The following is a 21,743-nucleotide window of genomic DNA, read 5'->3' as shown; positions in this document are numbered from 1 at the left end:
TGTCTTTATGTCTGTAAGACAATCCTGCAGTTTAGCTAATTGGTGTGTGTCCTCTGGCTTCATGGATAGATAAAGCTGGGTATCATCTGCGTAACAATGAAAATTTAAGCAATGCTGTCTAATAATACTGCCTAAGGGAAGCATGTATAAAGTGAATAAAATTGGTCCTAGCACAGAACCTTGTGGAACTCCATAATTAACCTTAGTCTGTGAAGAAGATTCCCCATTTACATGAACAAATTGTAATCTATTAGATAAATATGATTCAAACCACCGCAGCGCAGTGCCTTTAATACCTATGGCATGCTCTAATCTCTGTATAAAAATTTTATGGTCAACAGTATCAAAAGCAGCACTGAGGTCTAACAGAACAAGCACAGAGATGAGTCCACTGTCTGAGGCCATAAGAAGATCATTTGTAACCTTCACTAATGCTGTTTCTGTACTATGATGAATTCTAAAACCTGACTGAAACTCTTCAAATAGCCATTCCTCTGCAGATGATCAGTTAGCTGTTTTACAACTACCCTTTCAAGAATTTTTGAGAGAAAAGGAAGGTTGGAGATTGGCCTATAATTAGCTAAGATAGCTGGGTCAAGTGATGGCTTTTTAAGTAATGGTTTAATTACTGCCACCTTAAAAGCCTGTGGTACATAGCCAACTAATAAAGATAGATTGATCATATTTAAGATCGAAGCATTAAATAATGGTAGGGCTTCCTTGAGCAGCCTGGTAGGAATGGGGTCTAATAGACATGTTGATGGTTTGGATGAAGTAACTAATGAAAATAGCTCAGACAGAACAATCTGAGAGAAAGAGTCTAACCAAATACCGGCATCACTGAAAGCAGCCAAAGATAACGATACGTCTTTGGGATGGTTATGAGTAATTTTTTCTCTAATAGTTAAAATTTTATTAGCAAAGAAAGTCATGAAGTCATTACTAGTTAAAGTTAAAGGAAAACTCGGCTCAATAGAGCTCTGACTCTGTCAGCCTGGCTACAGTGCTGAAAAGAAACCTGGGGTTGTTCTTATTTTCTTCAATTAGTGATGAGTAGTAAGATGTCCTAGCTTTACAGAGGGCTTTTTTTATAGAGCAACAGACTCTTTTTCCAGGCTAAGTGAAGATCTTCTAAATTAGTGAGACGCCATTTCCTCTCCAACTTACGGGTTATCTGCTTTAAGCTGCGAGTTTGTGAGTTATACCACGGAGTCAGGCACTTCTGATTTAAAGCTCTCTTTTTCAGAGGAGCTACAGCATCCAAAGTTGTCTTCAATGAGGATGTAAAACTATTGACGAGATACTCTATCTCACTTACAGAGTTTAGGTAGCTACTCTGCACTGTGTTGGTATATGGCATTAGAGAACATAAAGAAGGAATCATATCCTTAAACCTAGTTACAGCGCTTTCTGAAAGACTTCTAGTGTAATGAAACTTATTCCCCACTGCTGGGTAGTCCATCAGAGTAAATGTAAATGTTATTAAGAAATGATCAGACAGAAGGGAGTTTTCAGGGAATACTGTTAAGTCTTCAATTTCCATACCATAAGTCAGAACAAGATCTAAGATATGATTAAAGTGGTGGGTGGACTCATTTACATTTTGAGCAAAGCCAATTGAGTCTAATAATAGATTAAATGCAGTGTTGAGGCTGTCATTCTCAGCATCTGTGTGGATGTTAAAATCGCCCACTATAATTATCTTATCTGAGCTAAGCAGTAACTCAGAAAAAAGGTCTGAAAATTCACAGAGAAACTCACAGTAACGACCAGGAGGACGATAGATAATAACAAATAAAACTGGTTTTTGGGACTTCCAATTTGGATGGACAAGACTAAGAGTCAAGCTTTCAAATGAATTAAAGCTCTGTCTGGGTTTTTGATTAATTAATAAGCTGGAATGGAAGATTGCTGATAATCCTCCGCCTCGGCCCGTGCTACGAGCAGTTAGTGTGACTCGGGGGTGTTGACTCATTTAAACTAACATATTCATCCTGCTGTAACCAGGTTTCTGAAGGTGCTATATTATTTTTTCTTTTTGAATTTTTATGCTTAAATAGATTTTTGCTGGTTATTGGTGGTCTGGGAGCAGGCACCGTCTCTACGGGGATGGGGTAATGAGGGGATGGCAGGGGGAGAGAAGCTGCAGAGAGGTGTGTAAGACTACAACTCTGCTTCCTGGTCCCAACCCTGGATAGTCACGGTTTGGAGGATTTAAGAAAATTGGCCAGATTTCTAGAAATGAGAGCTGCTCCATCCAAAGTGGGATGGATGCCGTCTCTCCTAACAAGACCAGGTTTTCCCCAGAAGCTTTGCCAATTATCTATGAAGCCCACCTCATTTTTTGGACACCACTCAGACAGCCAGCAATTCAAGGAGAACATGCGGCTAATACAGGTAACAGGGTGTTTGTGGCTGACCAAATACTTATTTTCCACCATAATTTACAAATAAATTCTCTAAAAATCCTACAATGGTGACTTTCTGGATATTTTTCTCATTTTGTCTCTCATAGTTGAAGTGTACCTTTGTTGACAATTAGTAGCAGAACTTGCATAATCAGGGGCTGACTAAATACTTTTTACCCCACTGTAACTCAGCCCTCAGATAAGTTTGTTTTAAACATTTGTCTGTTTTTGGTACATAAACCCAGATCCTTGAAGAAGGACTGGTTTTCTATGTTGCTTTTCCATCCAGCAGATGCTGAAAGCGCATTAGGCCAATGCGTCACACTTACATCCACAGCCAAGGCCAGTAGCCGTTTCTACAGTGGGGGTGGAATGAGGCCATGGACTTTAAGTTTTTTGTCTCACAATCGTAAAGTCTTAAAATCAAATTTGCTAAAAGTTTAATGTTAAACTCGGTCTGTTGCATTTCCACTTTTCCATTTCTGCCTCAAAATGGACTAAAACTGTCTTTCTACCTGTGGACTCTGGGCTGCATGTTCTTGCCACATGTTCTGTGTGAGCGTGCGTGATTTTGTGTGCATGCATTATTTATGCACCCAACTGTTCGAGTAGATGGAGAATATCAAGGTAAAGATTGGAGGCCACAAATATAATGTATTGTGGAGCACTAACTAGATGAATGTGTTGCTGAATGCATTGTGGAGTTCAAAGTGGATTATTATATTCAACAATACGGCCGTGCCGTGGAAGCCAAAATAACTCTGGAACTGGCACTGGTTTCAAAGCAGCATTTCTAAATCTTTCAAACAGCAGCTTCATAAAATCACACTTGATCACATGAATATACAGCGTCTGTAATACCTGCATGCCACTGCAGAGTATACGCGATTCTCACGTCTTATAACAGCAACCTCCAAAAAACAAAAAAGGAAAAATAAAGGGTTTTTTTAATTTAAAAAAAATCTTATCTTTAATATCAATGCAGAAGCACGTCTCCCTGCTTAAATGGGAGGAAAACATTTGTTTCAGATGAGAACACAGGATGTTTTTTTTAATTACAAAATAAACTGAACACCCAGTCCACCCTGAAGGAGAAAGGCTGAAGTTCTATAACATTTGACAGAAAGTCTAACAAGATATATGACAAATGGGACATTTTTGTCCTTTGGAGGACGCATCAAGCAGGTTTGACTGCTGTTTATGACTGACTTCTTCTTATTCTTGTTCTCAGATACTTCTTCAGAGCTCTGCTGCCAGACTAACAAAAAGCTAAAAATCCAGATCTCCCAACTCCATGCTCATTGACCTTCATCAGCAACCAGGGAGGACCAGAAAGCACTCCAAAGTGGTGTTATTTTAAAAGAAAGCCCTAAATGGTCTCGGACTGTGCGCTAACTCTTACTTTCTGTGACTTCATGGTCGCTCGGACTTTCCCATGATGCTCAGTCAGAAGAAAGCTGGAGATCCTAAACTGTGGAACAACTTCCCAAAAAAAAAAAAAAAAACCCCACACCTCACATGTAAAATGACTTAAAACATGTTACACTTTGCTTTAGACTTTTATTTGCTTTAATTTATGTTTAAATAACTTTATTCCAAAGCTTGATTTATTTTTCTAATCAGTTTTATGAGCATCCCTGTTTAATCTCTTTTTTTAGTTCATTTTGCTTGCTTCATTTATTTTAATTTTTTACATGCCTTCACTTTAATCATTATAGTTTTAATTGATTTACTAATTTTAAGCACTGAGTTGTATTAATTATTTTTTAAAGAACTATTTGCAGTTCATTTTGGGCTCACCTTTTGTTTCTTTGTCTTTTTTTCTTCACTGCTCTGGGCAACTCTGGAAGACAAAAAAAATTCAGCTACATCTGTAACGTAAACAACATCATCAGCATACATGAGTACAAATAATACTGGAGTAATACACAGTCCATTTGAATCTCATCGTCCTTTATTTATTTATTTATTTATTTACAGTTGTGCTCAAAAGTTTACATACCCTGGCAGAATTTTTGCTTTTTTTTGGCTATTTTTAAGAGAATATGAATGACAACACAAAAACCTTTTTTTCACTCATGGTTAGTGGTTGGGTGAAGCCATTTATTGTCAAACAATTGTGTTTCCTCATTTTAAATCAAAATGACAAGAGAACTACCCAAATGAACCTGATCAAAAGTTTACATACCCGTTCTTAATACTGTGTATTGCCCCCTTTAACATCGACAGCTTGGAGTCTTTTGTGGTAGTTGTGGACGAGGCTCTCTGATGGTAAAGCTGCCACTGAATGTGTTTCGGACTTTATTTACATCAATTACAAAGAAATACAAACAATATGGCACTCCATGGTAAATCTGCATGGAGTAGACAGTTCTCAAAAACTGAGTGTGCAAGAAGGAGAAGAGTGAGGAAAGCCACCAAGACACCCAGACAACCCAGACGTTATAGGCTTACGTGGCTGTGATTGGAGAAATTATGCACAGTGCAAGCTTTGCATTTTGTATCACCAGTTATCCATCTTCATGAAGTGGTATAGAGGAGGATTTTCTTAAAAAGACGACCTAAAAGTTTAGCTACAAATTGCCAGAAGGTACATCTGAGATGCAAGCCTGGATTTGCTCTGTTTTGGTGAAAGAAAATCCTTCTCTGCTCTACTCCGCAATGAAGCTAAGAGTAGTGATGCAAAATGCAAAGCTTGCACTGCACTGTAACAAATGCTGTAAATTAACAGCCAATTCTAACTAACATACTGTTTTCTATTAAAACAGTATGTTACTGTAGGAAGCAATGCATCCTGGGCAATATTTATGGGCAGCTTGCCATTTCCAAGAAAATACTGCAATATACTGTGAATAGTGTTGAATTCTGGGAGTGATCTTTGAATAAACGGCAGAGCAGTAAACATATAATTGCATGCAGGACACATGGAAGAGTGCAGAGGCCATCAGGACTTTATTCAACTTGTTTTGGATCCATCTCAATCCTACATTTTGGACACAGTAATTTAAATACCTTCATACGTCTGTCTGGTGTTGTTTGCTTATGATTGTACCAGTCATTTCTCTGGTAAGTGCGCTTGATGAAACTCCATGAATGGTGAAGCATAGTGTAGCTTAATGTAACTCTACAACTTGGCTTTTTTATTTCATGTTCATTGTGCATATCTGTGTCAAGGTCAATCAAACACCATGATAAAGTGTGTGAGCACTGCAACTGTTAATGTACGATGGTACGGATCAGACATTTGGGTTTATATGTTAATGTTAAAGTTAAATGTGTGCAGCACAATCATTTATTGTCTGATGTTACCATCTGGGTGCGAGAACTGCTGTGAGAAAATGCTAGCTAGCTCATGCTTACAATACAGCAGGCCTGTAATTGTAGAGGCTTCGGGCCTTGGTTTTCACTCGTGCATGTGTTATATTGAAGAACTTCCACTACACTCCGATGCAAAACAACAAAAATTTATTTCCACAGCTTGTGAATTTGCAGGAGTAATCTTAACTAAATTGTTCTCAAAAAATAAAACAATGCTACGGTGAGAAAACCGTATGGCTCTGTACCTTTCCAGCCTCTGTTCCGCCGCGACCCACATCAAAGCCACTCTTCTTACATGTGCGCTGCTCCTCTCTTAAAGAGACAGTAACCTAGTTACTGCTCTAGCATAACAACCAAATATAAGACCTATTTAACTAAATAATGTATTTAAAATAAACATATATACACAAATCAAATATTTTTTTTAACTTAACTTATAACATAAAATGACCTATTTATTGTTTATTTAAGTCAAATAAAATAACACAAACACATACCTAATGAACGTATTTCTAATGTTAAACACTCAGACTAATTCTAGGCTCCCACAGACCGGCTCTTAATTGTGCCCAAAATTAAACCACAATTACTAAATAATAAACATGTGGAGCCAAAGTCTTATTGTCCTTCTGTGTAAACAGTCCTTCAGTTCTTGCAGGCCACTGTCTCAATCAGCTTCTTGCAGGAGACAAATCTTCGTAATGGGCCTGTCCAATGTACTAGTTTAGTCTTGATCCTTACCTGACGTAACAAGTCGGAACTTGTCTGAGGTTGTCTGGATTACCTTACCACGCAACCAGGAGTTGCGTGGAGCTGATTCGTCGATGATGAGCACAATGTCTCCAGTGGCGAAGTTGCGAGATGGATGGGGACCACTTTTGACGCTCTTGGACAGAGGAATACCTGCTGCTACTCCACCCTCTTCCAGAAGATGTCCGATAATACTGGACCTGTTTCCACCCTCCTCCTGGCGTAGAGATCCTGTCTGTCAAAAAGACCCGGGGCAGAGAAGGCTTGGTCTTGAGAAGCAAGAGGTGATTGGGCGTAAGAGTTTCTAGGTCGTTCGGATCATCTGACGCTTTTGTTATTGGCCTATTGTTAATAATGGACTCTGCTTCGCACAAAAGTGTGTGTAGGCTCTTCTTCGTCCAGTGTCCTGTTGTTTTCAGGGTAGTGCTCAGGATCTTCCTTACTGACTGAATCATTCGTTCCCAGACACCCTCCGTGGTGGGAATCAGTGGAGGATTGAACATCCACTGAATGCCACTCTGTTGTAGCGCACTTTCAGTCTTGGAGACATTCCATTCCTCAATGGCTCTCTTGAGCTCACGCTCGGCTCCAACAAAATTGGTTCCATTATCTGAGCGGAGGATCCTTACCTGGCCTCTTCTAGCTATGAAGCGACGAAGAGCATGTATAAAGGAATCTGTATCCAATGATGCTGCTACCTCTAAGCGTACTGCACGGATTGTGAGGCATGTAAAGATAATGTCAGATCTTTTCACTGTGCTTCGACCTCGTTTTACTTCGAACGGCCCAAAGTAATCCACTCCAGTGTTGGTAAACGGAGGGTCATCTGGCAGGACTCTGTCTCGTGGTAGGTCGGCCATTTGTTGCTGTCTTGCAACTCCACTTGTGCGACGACAGATAATGCACTTGGACAGGATTCTCCTTATAGCAGTGTTAGCTCCAGGAATCCAATACTTGGTTCTCAACTTTGCTAGCACATGATTGCGACCGCTATGACCCAAATTCTCATGTACTTGTCTGAGGATCAATGTTGTCACATGAAGATCTTTGTCCAGAATGGCTGGTCGCTTTGACTCTTCGGGCATTGCAGCTCTACTTACTCTACCTCCGACTCGAGAATGCCATGCTCAAGAACTGGTTGAGCTTGAAAAGACTACTGTTCCTCTTCACGCCTTCACACCGCTGAAGTGCTGTGATCTCTTTGGCAAATGTCCTCTCTTGGCAATAGCGAATAATAGCTTGCTCAGCTGCAGTTAGGTCTTCCACCGTGAGTCTATTAGAATCGGCTCTCAACAAGTCTGCTTTGAAGCTCAATGTCCTTGTCAACTTCAGCTGGAGTTTTAGTAGCATTCAACTCCTTTCTCTTGCAACACAACATCAGCAAAGTGGTTTTGACTTTAAGTATCCAGGTGACTGCTTTCTTTAGCTGAAACCATGAGGAAAAGTAATGCAGAAACTCCTATATCACATCTGTTTGATCTTCAACTGCATTAGCACAGACCACAACATTCTTTACCTCTGGGTCTTCTGTGGTTGGATTCCCAGGATTATGAATCTCAGGCCAGTCGTCTGTGGGCTTGGTCAGAAAGTCCGGCCCCTGTAACCAAGTGTGGTTCTGGATATAGTTGTCTGCTGTGAGTCCCCTAGATGCGAAGTCGGCAGGGTTTTTTAAAGTATTGACATACCTCCACTGCTTGGGCTCAGAGCTCTTTAGAATAGTGTCCACACGGTTAGCGACAAAAGTACGGAATCTACTTGTCTTGTTGCAGATGTAGTTCAGCACCGTGGTACTGTCTGACCAAAACACTGATGCCTGGAGTTGTAGCTGCAGCTCTGAATTGAGTAGCTTGTCCATGTTAGCTGCCATAGTGGCTGCTGTTAGCTCCATTCACGGGACTGTCATGGTTTTGAGTGGGGCCACTCTTGCCTTCCCTAACACAAATGCACAGTGGACTTTGTTGCTGCTGTTCCTTTGTAACAAGTAGCTAACTGTCCCATATGCCTCTTCACTGGCGTCAGCAAAGTGATGCAGTTGATTGAATACTGCTTCACCAAAACCAGCTGGCTTAAAACATCTTGGGAGGCTGACGCTTTCAAGCTGGAGAAGCTGAATTTTCCACTTGTGCCACTCACGTGCAAGGTCATCTGGTATGACAACGTACCAGCCTATTTTCCTTTTGCACAGCTCTTGCAGGATTTTCTTTGCGAGCAGGATAACTGGTGCTAGGATACCCAATGGGTCATAAACAGAGCTTACAAGGGATAAGATGTTCCTCCTAGTGGGAGCTTTGTCTGACATTATAATCTTGTACTTGAAACTGTCAGATTCGATACACCAGTGAACTCCCAGAGCTCTTTCCATGGGAAGTACATCCTGCTCCAGGTCAAGATCTTTAACTTCTGTGCCCTCTCCTCTTCTGGGATAGCTGACAGCACTGCTCTGTTATTGCTAATCCATTTTGTGAGTTTGAATCCACCCCTTTTACACACAGCTCTGAGTGTGTGGTATAGCTCCATGGCTTCCTCTTCTGAGCGAACTGACTTTAGGAAGTCATCCACGTAGAAACTGTGTAGCACTGTATCGACTGCATGGCCATTTGACTGATCTCTGTTGTCTTCTGCGATTTGCGTAGAGGCAAAGCTGGCACAGCTCGGAGATGAAGTTGCACCGAACAGGTGTACTACCATCTTGTACTCGACCATCTCCTGGGTGATGTCGCCCGATGTCCACCATAGAAAGCGCAGAAGGTCAGAGTCTTCATCAGGCACTTTTACTTGGTGGAACATCGCCTCCACATCTGCCATGACTGCCACTTCTTCCTGCCTGAATCTTGTGATGACACCAAAAAGGGTACTGGTAAGGTTTGGTCCTTGTAGCAGTTCGCTATTCAGCGTGGTACCCTGGTACAATGCTCCACAGTCGAAGACTACTCTGAGTTTGTGCTTCTTGGGGTGATAGACCCCATGGTGCGGCAAGTACCAGACTTTACCATCGTCTCTGCTGAGGTCTTTGTTGTGTACTCTCACAGCATAGCCCTTGTCAATAATGTCTCTCATGAAGGCTGAATACTCTGCATGGAATGTAGGATTCTTGATAAACTTCCGCTTTAGATTTAAAGCGCGTTGCACAGCAACTTCACGATTGTTGGGCATCTTAACATGCTTGTTTCTCAGTGACAGGGCAATACTGTAGTGTCCATTCACTAGAGTAGCTGACTGTGTTGCCATGTCAAGAAACTGCAGATCTTCCCTTGACATTTCCAACTTCTCATCCTTATCACACTCAGGAAAGTCACTTTTAAACTGCTAAGTCCAGAGTTCCTCTAGTCTGCTGACTGATATGCGATTTGCTGAAACTTGTATCAGCCCACTTGTATTATGAGAAGCATGTTCTTGGCTGGGTTTACTGACAGTCCAGCCAAGCCTCGTCTTTACAGCATAGGGACCGTCGTTTGCACTTGTGATGATCTGCCACGGTTCAATAACTTTGGGCGCATTAGTCCCAATAAGTAGTCCAATATTTGCATCAATCTTTGGGATAGACACCTGCTGAAGATGCTCCACTTGTTCACATACTCCTGTGTAGGAATGTTATCTACAGATGCAGGAATGGCAGTCTGACTGAACATGTCTGGGAGTTCTAGAAAGTCATTGCTGTCCACACTGGTTACTTCCAAGCCAGAAACAATGTGACTGTTGACAACCCTTTGCTCTCCCATAGTTTTCAGCAAAATGCGTGTTTTTCTGCCTGCGAGACTCAGTTCTTCCATTAATTCTTCAGTACAGAAGCAGGCGGTTGAGCCCGGTTCGAGAAAGGCATATGTCTGGGTCACCCGCTGACTCAATTTGGGTTTGACTTGAACTGGAACTATTGCTAAGATGTGCTCTGTACTCTCAACACCATCCATTCCCACAAATCCATTCACAACCGACTCTGAGGGTCTTTCCACATTTTCATGTGACTCCACTTCAGGCTCTGACTCTTTGCTTGCAACACTGGGTCTCACTTTAATGTGCAATACTGTGGGGTGTGGCTATGAGCAGACTTGGCAACTTAATCTCTCCTTACAGGCATTACTCATGTGTCCCTGGTTTAAGCAGATGAAACACAGACCTTTTGTTCGCAGAAAGTCTATTTTCTCTTTATGAAGAGACTTCATCTTTTTGCACTGTTCCATAGTGTGCTCACTACCATGACAAAACAGACAGGGTTTGGAAAATGCACAGACTTGGTTGCCACTGACTTTATTCTTTGACTTTGGGGTAGCATCTTGGTTACTGCTGATAGTTGCGGCTGTGGTGAAGCCTCTCCTGGTACCACTTTTCTTGTGCAACCTCTCATCCGCTTGCCCTTTAGCTTGGCCCTTAGACACCGAGTCCTTTATATCCCCAAACAGTGGGTGCAGAGCTTCTTTGGCTTGCTTACTGACAAAGTCCACTAAGTCTTGAAACTTGACTCTCCGATTTTCTTTCTCATAAATTCCACAAGCTAGTGTCCGCCATCTTTCCCTCAGTTTGTACGGAAGCTTGGCAATAATAGCACGCATGTTGGCTGTATTGTCTAGCTCTTCCATGTACTCCACATCTGTCATAGCATTACGACATCCTGTGAGACAGAGGCCAAAAGAGTGGAGCGCTTCTCCATCGTCAGACTTGATAGTTGGCCAATTTAGCACTTTGTTGATATATGCCACTGATATCTTGTATGCATTTCCAAAATGCTTTCTTAAAAGTCTTTTTGCCTCATTGTATCCGTGTTTAGGTTCCATATGAAGACAACTCCTTACCAGCTCCCTCGGCTGTCCACTTGTGTACTGCTCCATATAGTACAATCTGTCCTTGTCACTCTCTGTTTTGTCTTCTACAACATGCTCAAATGCTCTGATGAACAGTCGATATTCTAATGGGTCCCCTGTAAAGATGGGAATGTTCTGAGGAGGCAAGGTAGCCAATCTTTGCTGTTTAGTTAGCATTTGAACAACACCTTGTAGAACTGGTGACTCCAGGGCCTCTGGCTGCTGAGCAGTAACAGCATGTGGTGTATGGACACTTTGGGATACATTTGGGACATTGCTCTGTGTTTGTTGTTTGCCCCATACAGGTGAGGGAGGTTTTGGTCGTATAGACGCTGATGAATCTTTAGCTTTGTGTGAGGCCAAATAAGAGTTCATACCATCACGACTGGATGCTTTAGATGAAATCCCTTCAAACTTGTTTAAGATCTTGATCTTGGCATCAGTTGCTGCTAAAGCTGTTTGTATTTCAAGTTCCTCCTTCTCTATTTTGAGTTTAGCTTCCTTTTCTTCAAGCAGTTGTTTCCGTTTCAAAGTAGCTGCCTTAGCTAACAGTGTAGCTCGCTCCAACTCTGCTTTCAGACGAGTAGACGAAGCTTTAGACGATGCATGTGAGGAAGATGCCTTGGAACCACGCTTTGAGGTTGAGACTGATGCATTGGATACACTGTCTGATGGTTGCACCTCATCATTACATCGTGCAGCTTCTACTAAGCGTACATTAGCCTGCTCCATCCAATCTTCAGTGGCCTTAGCAAAATCTTTGAATGAATTAGCCTTAGGTTCAAACCAGTTTACTTGGTCTCTGTTCATTTCTTCATCCGAAATTTGTTGCCGTAGACCTTTAACGTTGGTATTTAGCTCACATAACTCTCCAAACAGCTTATTAAAGTCCACCAGTCCACTCTCTATGACTGTTAGGCCACCATCATGTTCATTGTCCATTAGCTGACATATTTGATTCACTTTGCCTGTTACCTTAGCTAGCTTGGCCTTCCGTAGGCTAATAGCACGTTGAATCTTTTCATCCATAGCTTTAGGTGTGACCTTTACTGCCCTAGCTTCCACAACAGTAGCTGTTTCTTCCTCTTTATCCACCATTAATTTTAGGGGGATTTTCCAGCAAACTGGCAAGTCTTTCAAGGCCTGCTAATTAGCATCCAGTTTAGCAAGTAGCTTAGCTAGACAGCACCAAACAGCAATGACTCAGCGTTTTTGAAGGGCAGAAATTTCCACATTTACTCACAGTGCTCCTTTCTTTGTGCTTGAAATCCATCCACAAATGTCCATTTATCCACAAAGAGCACGGTTTTCTCACTATTGTAATTGTAGAGGCTTCGGGCCTTGGGTTTCACTCGTGCATGTGTTATATTGAAGAACTTCCACTACACTCCGATGCAAAACAACAACAAAAATTTATTTCCACAGCTTGTGAATTTGCAGGAGTAATTTTAACTAAACTGTTCTCAAAAAATAAAACAATGCTACGGTGAGAAAACCGTATGGCTCCATACCTTTCCAGCCTCTGCTACCCCCGCGACCCACATCAAAGCCACTCTTCTTACATGTGCACTGCTCCTCTCTTAAAGAGACAGTAACCTAGTTACTGCTCTAGCATAACAACCAAATATAAGACCTATTTAACTAAATAACGTATTTAAAATAAACATATATACACAAATCAAATAGTTTTTTTTAACTTTACTTATAACATAAAATGACCTATTTATTGCTTATTTATTTAAGTCAAATAAAATAACAAACACATACCTAATGAACGTATTTCTAATGTTAAACACTCAGACTAATTCTTGGCTCCCACAAGGCCTATCTGTTGAACTTTTCTGCCAAACCATTTTTTTCAGTGTTGAACTGAGTTATATGAAACACTGAGCTAAAATGTTTTTTTTTTTTGTGATTTTTCAATTTATTTTCATTTATATAGCACCAAATCACAACAGAGTTGCCTCAAAGCGCTTCACACAGGTAAAGTCTAACCTTACCAACCCCCAGAGCAACAGTGGTAAGGAAAAACTCCCTCTAAGGAAGAAACCTCAAGCAGACCAGACTCAAAGGGGTGACCCTCTGCTTGGGCCATGCTATAAACATAAATTACAGAACAATTCACGGACAAATATACAAGAAATGCTATTGGCGCACAGGACAGGAGGATCGCCAACACGAACACAACTCCCATCTCTGGATGGAGCTGCACCTTAAACAGAGAAAAAACAGAATCAGGCATCAGAAAGACAAAAAATACTGTATAATTTGCCAGCATTAAACAACAAGAAAAACAGAGAAATACTAAGGTGATCGCCGGCCACTAGCCCTAAACTTCACTAAAAGACCCAGAATTTAGGTAAAGTTGAGGCCGCAGCCCGCTTCAATTACAAATAAATGAATTAAAAGAGTAAAAGCGCAAAACAAAACTGTACCAGTATGCTAGCCATATGAAAGGGAAAATAAGTGCATCTTAAGTCTGGACTTGAAAATCTCCACAGAATCTGACTGTTTTATTGATGCAGGGAGATCATTCCACAGAACAGGAGCACGATAAGAGAAAGCTCTGTGACCCACAGACTTCTTATTCACCTTAGGGACACAAAGTAGTCCTGCACCCTGAGAACGTAAAGCCCGGGCCGGTACGTAAGGTTTAATTAGGTCAGCTAGGTAGGGAGGTGCCAGTCCATGAATAATTTTATAGGTTAGTAGCAGAACCTTAAAATCTGATCTCACTGGGACAGGAAGCCAGTGAAGGGATGCCAAAATGGGTGTAATGTGGTTGTACTTTCTGCTTTGTGTCAAAAGTCTGGCTGCAGCATTTTGAACCAGTTGGAGACCCCTAATGCTAGACTGCAGTAAACCAGAAAATAGAACATTGCAGTAGTCCAATCTAGAAGAGATAAATGCATGGATCAGGGTCTCAGCATCAGCTATAGACAGGATGGGACGAATCTTCGCTATATTTCGCAGGTGGAAGAAAGAAGTCCTAGTAATGTTTCTAATGTGGAGGCCAAAGGACAATGAAGGATCAAAAATTACCCCAAGGTTCCTCACTTTGTCAGTGTGATGTATGACACACGAGCCGAGGCTGAGTGTTAACTGGTCAAATTGATGCCGATGTCTCATTGGACCAAGACCACCAGTCTTATCAGAGTTTAAAAGTAGGAAGTTTCTAGACATCCAACTTCTCACTGCTGCAAAGCAATCTTCTAAGGATTTTATGTGAACAAGATTACCAGCAGTTATCGGCATGTATAACTGAGTATCATCTGCATAGCAGTGAAAGGTAATCCCAAAACATCGCAATATGTGCCCAAGGGGTGCTATATAAAGGGAGAAAAGCAGGGGGCCTAAGACAGACCCCTGTGGAACCCCAAATTTCATGTTACTAAGGTTAGAGGTAGTGTTACTGTACAAAACACAGTGAGAACGACTGGTCAAGCATGACGTCAGCCATGCAAGGGCACTCCCAGTAATCCCAAAATGATTTTCCAGCCTATCAAGTAGAATATGATGATCTGAGATCTAACAGCAACAGAACCATAGTGGTATCCAAATCCATTGTAAGCAGAAGATCATTCACCACTTTAGTGAGAGCTGTCTCTGTGGAATGATATTTTCTAAAAGCAGACTGCAGTGGCTCAAAGTGATTATTCTCAGTAAGATAGTCTACGAGCTGCCGTGACACCACTTTTTCCAGAATTTTAGAGAAAAATTATAGATTTGGCCGATAGTTTGTCAATACCTAGGGTCAAGATTAGGTTTCTTAAGTAATGGTTTAATCACTGCAGATTTGAAACATTTAGGAACAGATCCAGAAGTTAAAGAAAGATTAATAATTTCCAGCACAGTTGGTCCAAGAGTGGGCCACAGGTCCTTAAACAGTTTTGTTGGTATAGGATCAAATAAACAGGTTGTGCTTTTTGTTGACATTACGAGTTTTGTCAGCATGCCTAGTGAGATACTATCAAATTCTGTAAATCTAGGTAATACCTCAGTAGTGGCGCAGAGTGTAGTGGCTGGGTTAAGGCATGCCGGGATATGTTTAACCTGATGTCTTGTATTTTCTTCCCAAAGTAATCCAGGAAAACTTGTGCTGTAAAAGGAGAGCGAACTACAGGTGATTGTCCATCATAAGTGTTGCCACCGTGTCGAACAAGAGTTATGCTTGTTTTTGTTGATCAAATCAGAGTAGTAAGTCCGCTTTGTAGCCAGTAATGCATGTTTATAGTCTAAGATAGCATCACGCCACGCAAGGTGAAATACTTCTAATTTTGAACAACGCCATTTACGTTCTAGACCTCTTGTTTTATTTATGCTTGAGGTCACGCAGATGATCATTGAACCAAGGTGACTGTGATTTGGGGGAGCGCGGTTTTAACACAGGTGGTGCAATCATGTCGAGTGTAGTTTTGAACACTGAGTTTAAACTCTCCACAAGTCTGTCTACTGACTGGGTATTTGTCAAATGTGAAGCTAAGACATCAGGCAGTCTAGCTTCGAGTTCAGTCTTAGTTGAGGAGTTGATGCATCGCCGTAATGATATATAAGGTTGTTGTTCCACTAAACACGGCAGCGAAACTGTAAACTTAATAAGTGAGTGATCAGACACCACTGATATAAGAGGCATGATGTCAATATTCGTGACAGCAATACCATGTGCGAGAACCAGATCCAGGGTATTTCCACTAATGTGCGTCGAATCCCGAATGCATTGCCAAAATCCTAATGCATCCACAATTTCCATAAATGATTTGCAGAGGGGATCAGAAGGCTTATTTATATGAATGTTAAAGTCACCAATGATCAGAATGTTATCTACACTAGTTAAGTTAGAGATGAACGCACCAAATTCATCTAAAAATTCAGAATATGGGCCAGGAGGCCTATATACAGTGAAAACGTAATACGACTGATTTTTATTCTTCTGACCTTGGCAATGTGTAATATCCTGAGCAGAGCGGAGAATCAGATGCTCAAACGAGTGATATTTGTAACCCCCAACAGCTAATAAGCTAAACCTAGATTTATAAATAAGAGGAACACCCCCGCCTTGCTTCGCATCACGAGGGACGTTACTAAATGTATAAGCTGGTGGGAAGGCCTCATTTAAGGGGAGGACAGCTGTAGGTTTAAGCCAGGTTTCACATAGCCCAATCATATCTAAGTGATGATCAATAATTAGATCACTGATCAACAATGATTTTGAGGACAGTGATCTTATGTTAATGAGACCCAGTCTAAGGACCTCAGTGGGGTTGACAGTTAAACTGTTTGGGTTTAGGGGTGGTTCCAGAGTAGCATACATAAGATGCCTAGAAGTAGGTTTAGGTTTAAGACATTCCACGCGCGTTGTAGGTAGCAGACACGAAATCTTTGCTATTGCTGGAACAACCACTGGGCCATCCTCAATTTCAACATCATCCAATATAGTAATGGGTATTAAGTTTGGAAAGCATATCCCTTTTATGGACACGACTACAGAAGCAGGCAACAGTCTCAACTTGCTGAAATTCCCTCCCTGGCAATTAAACTGCACTATCACTATAGTGGATTTTCTGTACTAAATTCCACGCTAAGCTAATGGATTGCACACCCACATTTGTCATAATCCTTGCAGGGTCTCTAATCACCTGCTCCGTGGCCTGCTGTAGATTCCTAATGTTACCCTCCCTGTAGAGCTCTATCTATGTTCGCAGACAAGATGGCGGCACCTTCCCCAGAAGGGTGGAGGCCGTCCGTCATCAGAAAGCCATGGCGGCCCCAGAATGAAGGCCAGTTATCAATAAAGCTAAAGCCTTGCTGTCTATAAAACTGCGCCAGCCACCTATTTAACGATGTCAGCCTGCTAAACGCCTCATCAGTACCCCGGGAGGGGAGGGGACCAGAAACTATGAATCGATGCCGACACATCTTTCTGGCAAGGTCACAAGTCCTCTCTATGTCCATTTTTGTGACCTCTGAGTGCTTCATCCTGATATCATTGGTGCCAACGTGAATAACTATGTGACTATATCTCATGTCATGTTCCTTCATCTGTCTTCCCTTCTGCAGCATCAGCACCCTAAGATGAGATGCAATGTCAGGAGCTCTGGCCCCAGGAATACATTTAACATCAGCCGGCGTCTGTAACCTGACTTTGCGGGTGATAGAATCCCCTATCACTAAAGTCTGGTGTTTCGGCCTGGAGACAGGAGTGGAAGTCACTTGTGGGCTCAGAGAATTCACATCTGGCAAATCCAAGGGGGAGAACCGATTCACAGTTCGCACTGGCGAGTGTGATCGGGGTGCCACAACTGGCACCAAGCCCTATGGGGCTTTCTCTGCCTAGCCACAGTCCAAAAGCCATCCTCCACAGCCGGCGTTTCTAAGCTGATGCTAATGGGCTCGCAAGCCGGCCCAACATTAACCTCATCTGGAGTGCCCGTAACATCTAACTCCACTGAGCTAAGAAGCTGCTCTAACTTATGGACACGGCTCTCTAAGAGAGCCACCCTATCTTCCAGCATCACGCAGGATTTACGAAGGGTGTAAAGTAGAATTAGTAGTGTACTTTGTGCACTAAGAAATTCAAGAATGTAGCCAAGCAAACACAAGCTAAACAATAATGGATAAGCTAACCACTCCTAAGGCTCACACAGACGCAAATCAATTTATTAAAATTTACAGCAGTTACACTGAAAAACTAACAAGTATTAAACAGGTAAAAAAAGCAGCAGCTATAAAATACACTAAACAGTTAATTAACAGGAGTGTAAAAAAATGAAATGAAAAAATGATGACAGGGGTCTGAAAGAACTAACGCAAGCTAACCTCTGATCTCAGACTACTGTTTTTCAGGTGATACGTTGGGATGAATCCTGAAAGGGTGACAAAGGCCTGCTGTGGCACGACCACTTCCAAAAGGACAGGTAGAGTTGTTCAAAAAAAAAAAGTTGGCCACAGTGAATCCCCAGGTAGCCACTTTGCTCAAGAACCTAATGGATCTTGAGTGGCAGTTCATATTGGTGAGTAAGAGCACTCTACCCCAGCTCTTTTTGTCAGCCGTGTTTGAATTTTGAACTTTTAAGGTGTAAACCTTCACTCCATGTTTGAGTTTCAGTTTTAAATTCATGTCTGAATTTTTAACTTTTAAGATGTGATCTTTTACTTTATATATGAGTTTTCATTTTTAAATTAATGGTTGAATTTTGACTTTTAAGGTGTGAACTTTCACTTTATATTTGAGTTTTCATTTTTAAATTTATGTTTGCGTTTGGCTTTTAAGGTCTGAACCTTCACTTTGAGTTTTCACCTTTAAATGTATGTTTGAGTTTGACTTTTAAGGTGTGAACCTTCACTTTGAGTTTTCACCTTTAAATTTATGTTTGAGTTTGACTTTTAAGGTGTGAACCTTCACTTTGAGTTTTCACTTTTAAATGTATGTTTGAGTTTTGCTTTTAAGGTGTGAACCTTCACTTTGAGTTTTCACCTTTAAATTTATGTTTGAGTTTGACTTTTAAGGTGTGAACCTTCACTTTGAGTTTTCACTTTTAAATTTATGTTTGAGTTTTGCTTTTATGGTGTGAGTTTGCACTTTAACATTTGTGTTTGGATTTTGACTTTTAAGGTGTTTTTAAGGTGTGAACCTTCACTTTTAGTTTTCACTTTTAAATTTGTTTGAGTTTTGACTTTTAATGTGTGAAACTTCAGTTTATGTATTGATGGAATTGCTGATTGATTAAAGTAATGCCTTACTTTAATAAATGTTGTTATAATTAATCATGTAAGTCTGTTCTTTTCAATAGAAGTTGTATTCATCGTGTTCATATATCTCCTTCTCAGCATCACAGATTTAATTCAGACCTTTCTCCGCTCTGCCCTAAGTGTAAAACAGAGGTGGGTAACCTCACTCACTGTCTTTGGTCCTGTAGGAAAATACAACAATTTTGGTTTAGTATAAAAGGTGAATTGGACAAGATCCTTTCTATTATTACTGAATGTAACCCATTGTGTTGTGTGTTGGGGGTGTGTGGCTGGACATTTTGGTGTTCTTTTCTTTTCTTTGCTCTCCAGGTGGTATGAGAACTGATTTGTCTGTGGAGAAGGTGCTGGCTGAAGAGTCCTTCACCCTCATCAACATCATGTGCAGCACCTGTGGATGGTGCTTACATGCAACCTTAAAGACTTTCAGCTGAAGCAGATAATTAGATGGCGTTCTGCATTTAAGCCATGTGTGATTCAAGCAGAATTGCCGGGAACTCAACCTTGTGATGTTCGTTTGTGAGACGCTGAGGACCGCGCCTAGGTTTGACACATCGTGCCTGTGAAGCAGGAAGGGTGAGGGACACATGCTGTCAGCACACATCAGAGATGATTAATTGTTTGACTATTTGTTGATAGTAACTTGGTATTTTGTTACGCAGTAGATTTGAATTGTGATGAGAATTGTGCAGCTCGCTTCTCACTGCTGTGGCGTGCGGACAAGTGATCCTCCACCTGTTGTGAGAGGCTGCTCATTTGCATAAAGCTTAAAATACAGACCTGAATGTGTTGCTGATGGTGTGTCTTTTGAAGGATATTGGTTGTAACTGCTGACTTGCCTCACCTCTTCTATCCTTCACAGAGAGTCAGTTTGTCGTGTCCACCTGGGGGATGTTTGGCGGTAACAGTGAGTCCAGAAGTGCCGGGCTTCGATCCTTTTGGGCGCTGGAGAGCGTTCCAGCCTTCACTCCACCAGAATGACGCTGTTTTAGTTTCTACACTTTGTTTAGCACCAGAGGGTGACTCAATAAATTGTTTTTGTTATTGGAACCGCTTTCTGGTTATTTTAGCGCTGGGTTCCGTCAGACGCAGGTCCGCTCCTCAACCCGCGTCGACACATAACACCATTGTATATGTTGCTGGGAATGACAAATAACAACATTAAGAAGAAATGTGAAAGACAACTTTACATGATGCTTACTTTTTGTGCTAGGAAATGTGTCCTCTCGAACTGGATTATAGACAAAGCCCCATCAAGAACACAGTGGCAGCGGACTGTTCTTGAATACATTTCATTGGACTTCCTAACGAGTAAGCTACATAATAGGGAAGATGCGTTCTATAAAATATGGGACCCTTATTTGCGGTATGTTGGTCTTGATCTGGCAGCTATTTTTTCGCGGGGCTTTCTGTGATGTACAGAGGTTATTTTACCAATAGTGGAATGCCCATGATTCTTTTTTTAAACTGTATCTTTTTTTTCTTTTTTTTTTATTATGAGTTTGGTTTTTTTTTATTTTGAGCTGGGGTGTTGTTGTTATATATTTGGTTCTGTTTTTGTTTTGTGTTTGTGTAAAAAGAAAATTAATAAACATATGTAAAAAAAAATAGAATTTGTATTGCTGCATTTTAGTTAACTACATCATTTCAATAGGCTATATGTTGCATAGAATAAAGAATACACATTAAAATTGCTAATCGAGGTTATAGTAAGGACGGTGCTTAATTAGCTGTCATGAATACTGACAGTAATCTTTATTCACAAAGGAAATACAGCATGTTACTGTATTTCAGATTATTGTTATAATGGGGGGAAAACAATATTGTTTCTATCCTGCCACTAGCATATTGTAAATTAAATAAAACACAGCACTATTTCATGTTTTAAGACTTAGTATTCTAACAGTAAGAAACTGTAAACTACTTAACGGTAACCAAACTGGAAAAACAGTAATTTTCTGGCAACTCTGCTGCCAGTATTTTATTGTGAATTCAAGAAAATACAGCAATATACTGTAATTCAATGGATGTTATGATTACAGTAACATACTGTAAAATAGATAACTGTAGGAATCTGTAAAATAAACAGTAAGTTACTGGCAACTCTGCTGCCAGTAACTTACTGTTTATTTACAGGACAATTCTTTACAGTGTGTGCACAATTTCTCCAATCACAGCCACATAGCCCATAACTTCTCCTGGGTTGTCTGGGTGTCACTCTTCTCCTTCTTGCACAGTCACTCAGTTTTTGAGAAATGTCTACTCCATGCAGATTTACCATAAAGTGCCATACTGCTTGTATTTCTTTGTAATTAATGTAAATAAAGTCCAAGACATGTTCAGTGGCAGCTTACCATCAGAGAGCCTCGTCCACAACTACCACAAAAGACTCCAAGCTGTCATTGATGTTAAAGGGGAAATACACAGTATTAAGAACAGGAGTATGTAAACTTTGGATCAGGGTCATTTGGGTAGTTCTCTTGTCATTTTGATTTAAAAAGAGGAAACACAGTTGTTTGACAATAAATGGGTTCACCCAACCACTAACCATGAGTGGAAAAAAAAGTTTTTGTGTTGTCATTCATATTCTCTTAAAAATGGTCAAAAGCAAAAATTCTGCCAGGGTATGTAAACATTTGAGCACAACTGTATTTATTTATTTTGCAAGGCGCATCATTCTGGCGAGGACCTAACCGCACCCAATGAACCTTAGGGCCCCTTCACA

At 40.9% G+C, this 21,743-nt stretch overlaps 1 protein-coding gene across 1 annotated transcript in view; it reads right to left on the bottom strand.

Moving 5' to 3' along the window:
- The window catches only part of asip1 (agouti signaling protein 1), a 68,985-nt gene that overhangs the window by 3,995 nt on the left and 43,247 nt on the right, over positions 1-21,743 (bottom strand). Inside the window, exons 4-5 of the mRNA XM_034167546.1 lie at positions 4,209-4,241; positions 3,998-4,023 (exon numbers count right to left, since the gene is read on the bottom strand). Coding sequence (XP_034023437.1) covers positions 3,998-4,023; positions 4,209-4,241 — 59 coding nt within the window. The remainder of the gene's footprint in view (positions 1-3,997; positions 4,024-4,208; positions 4,242-21,743) is intronic.

Source organism: Thalassophryne amazonica, chromosome 3, assembly GCF_902500255.1.
Source record: "Thalassophryne amazonica chromosome 3, fThaAma1.1, whole genome shotgun sequence".
Lineage (NCBI taxonomy): Eukaryota > Metazoa > Chordata > Actinopteri > Batrachoidiformes > Batrachoididae > Thalassophryne > Thalassophryne amazonica.
Note: the sequence above shows the minus strand (reverse complement) of the source record. Positions and strands in the feature narration are given on the sequence as shown.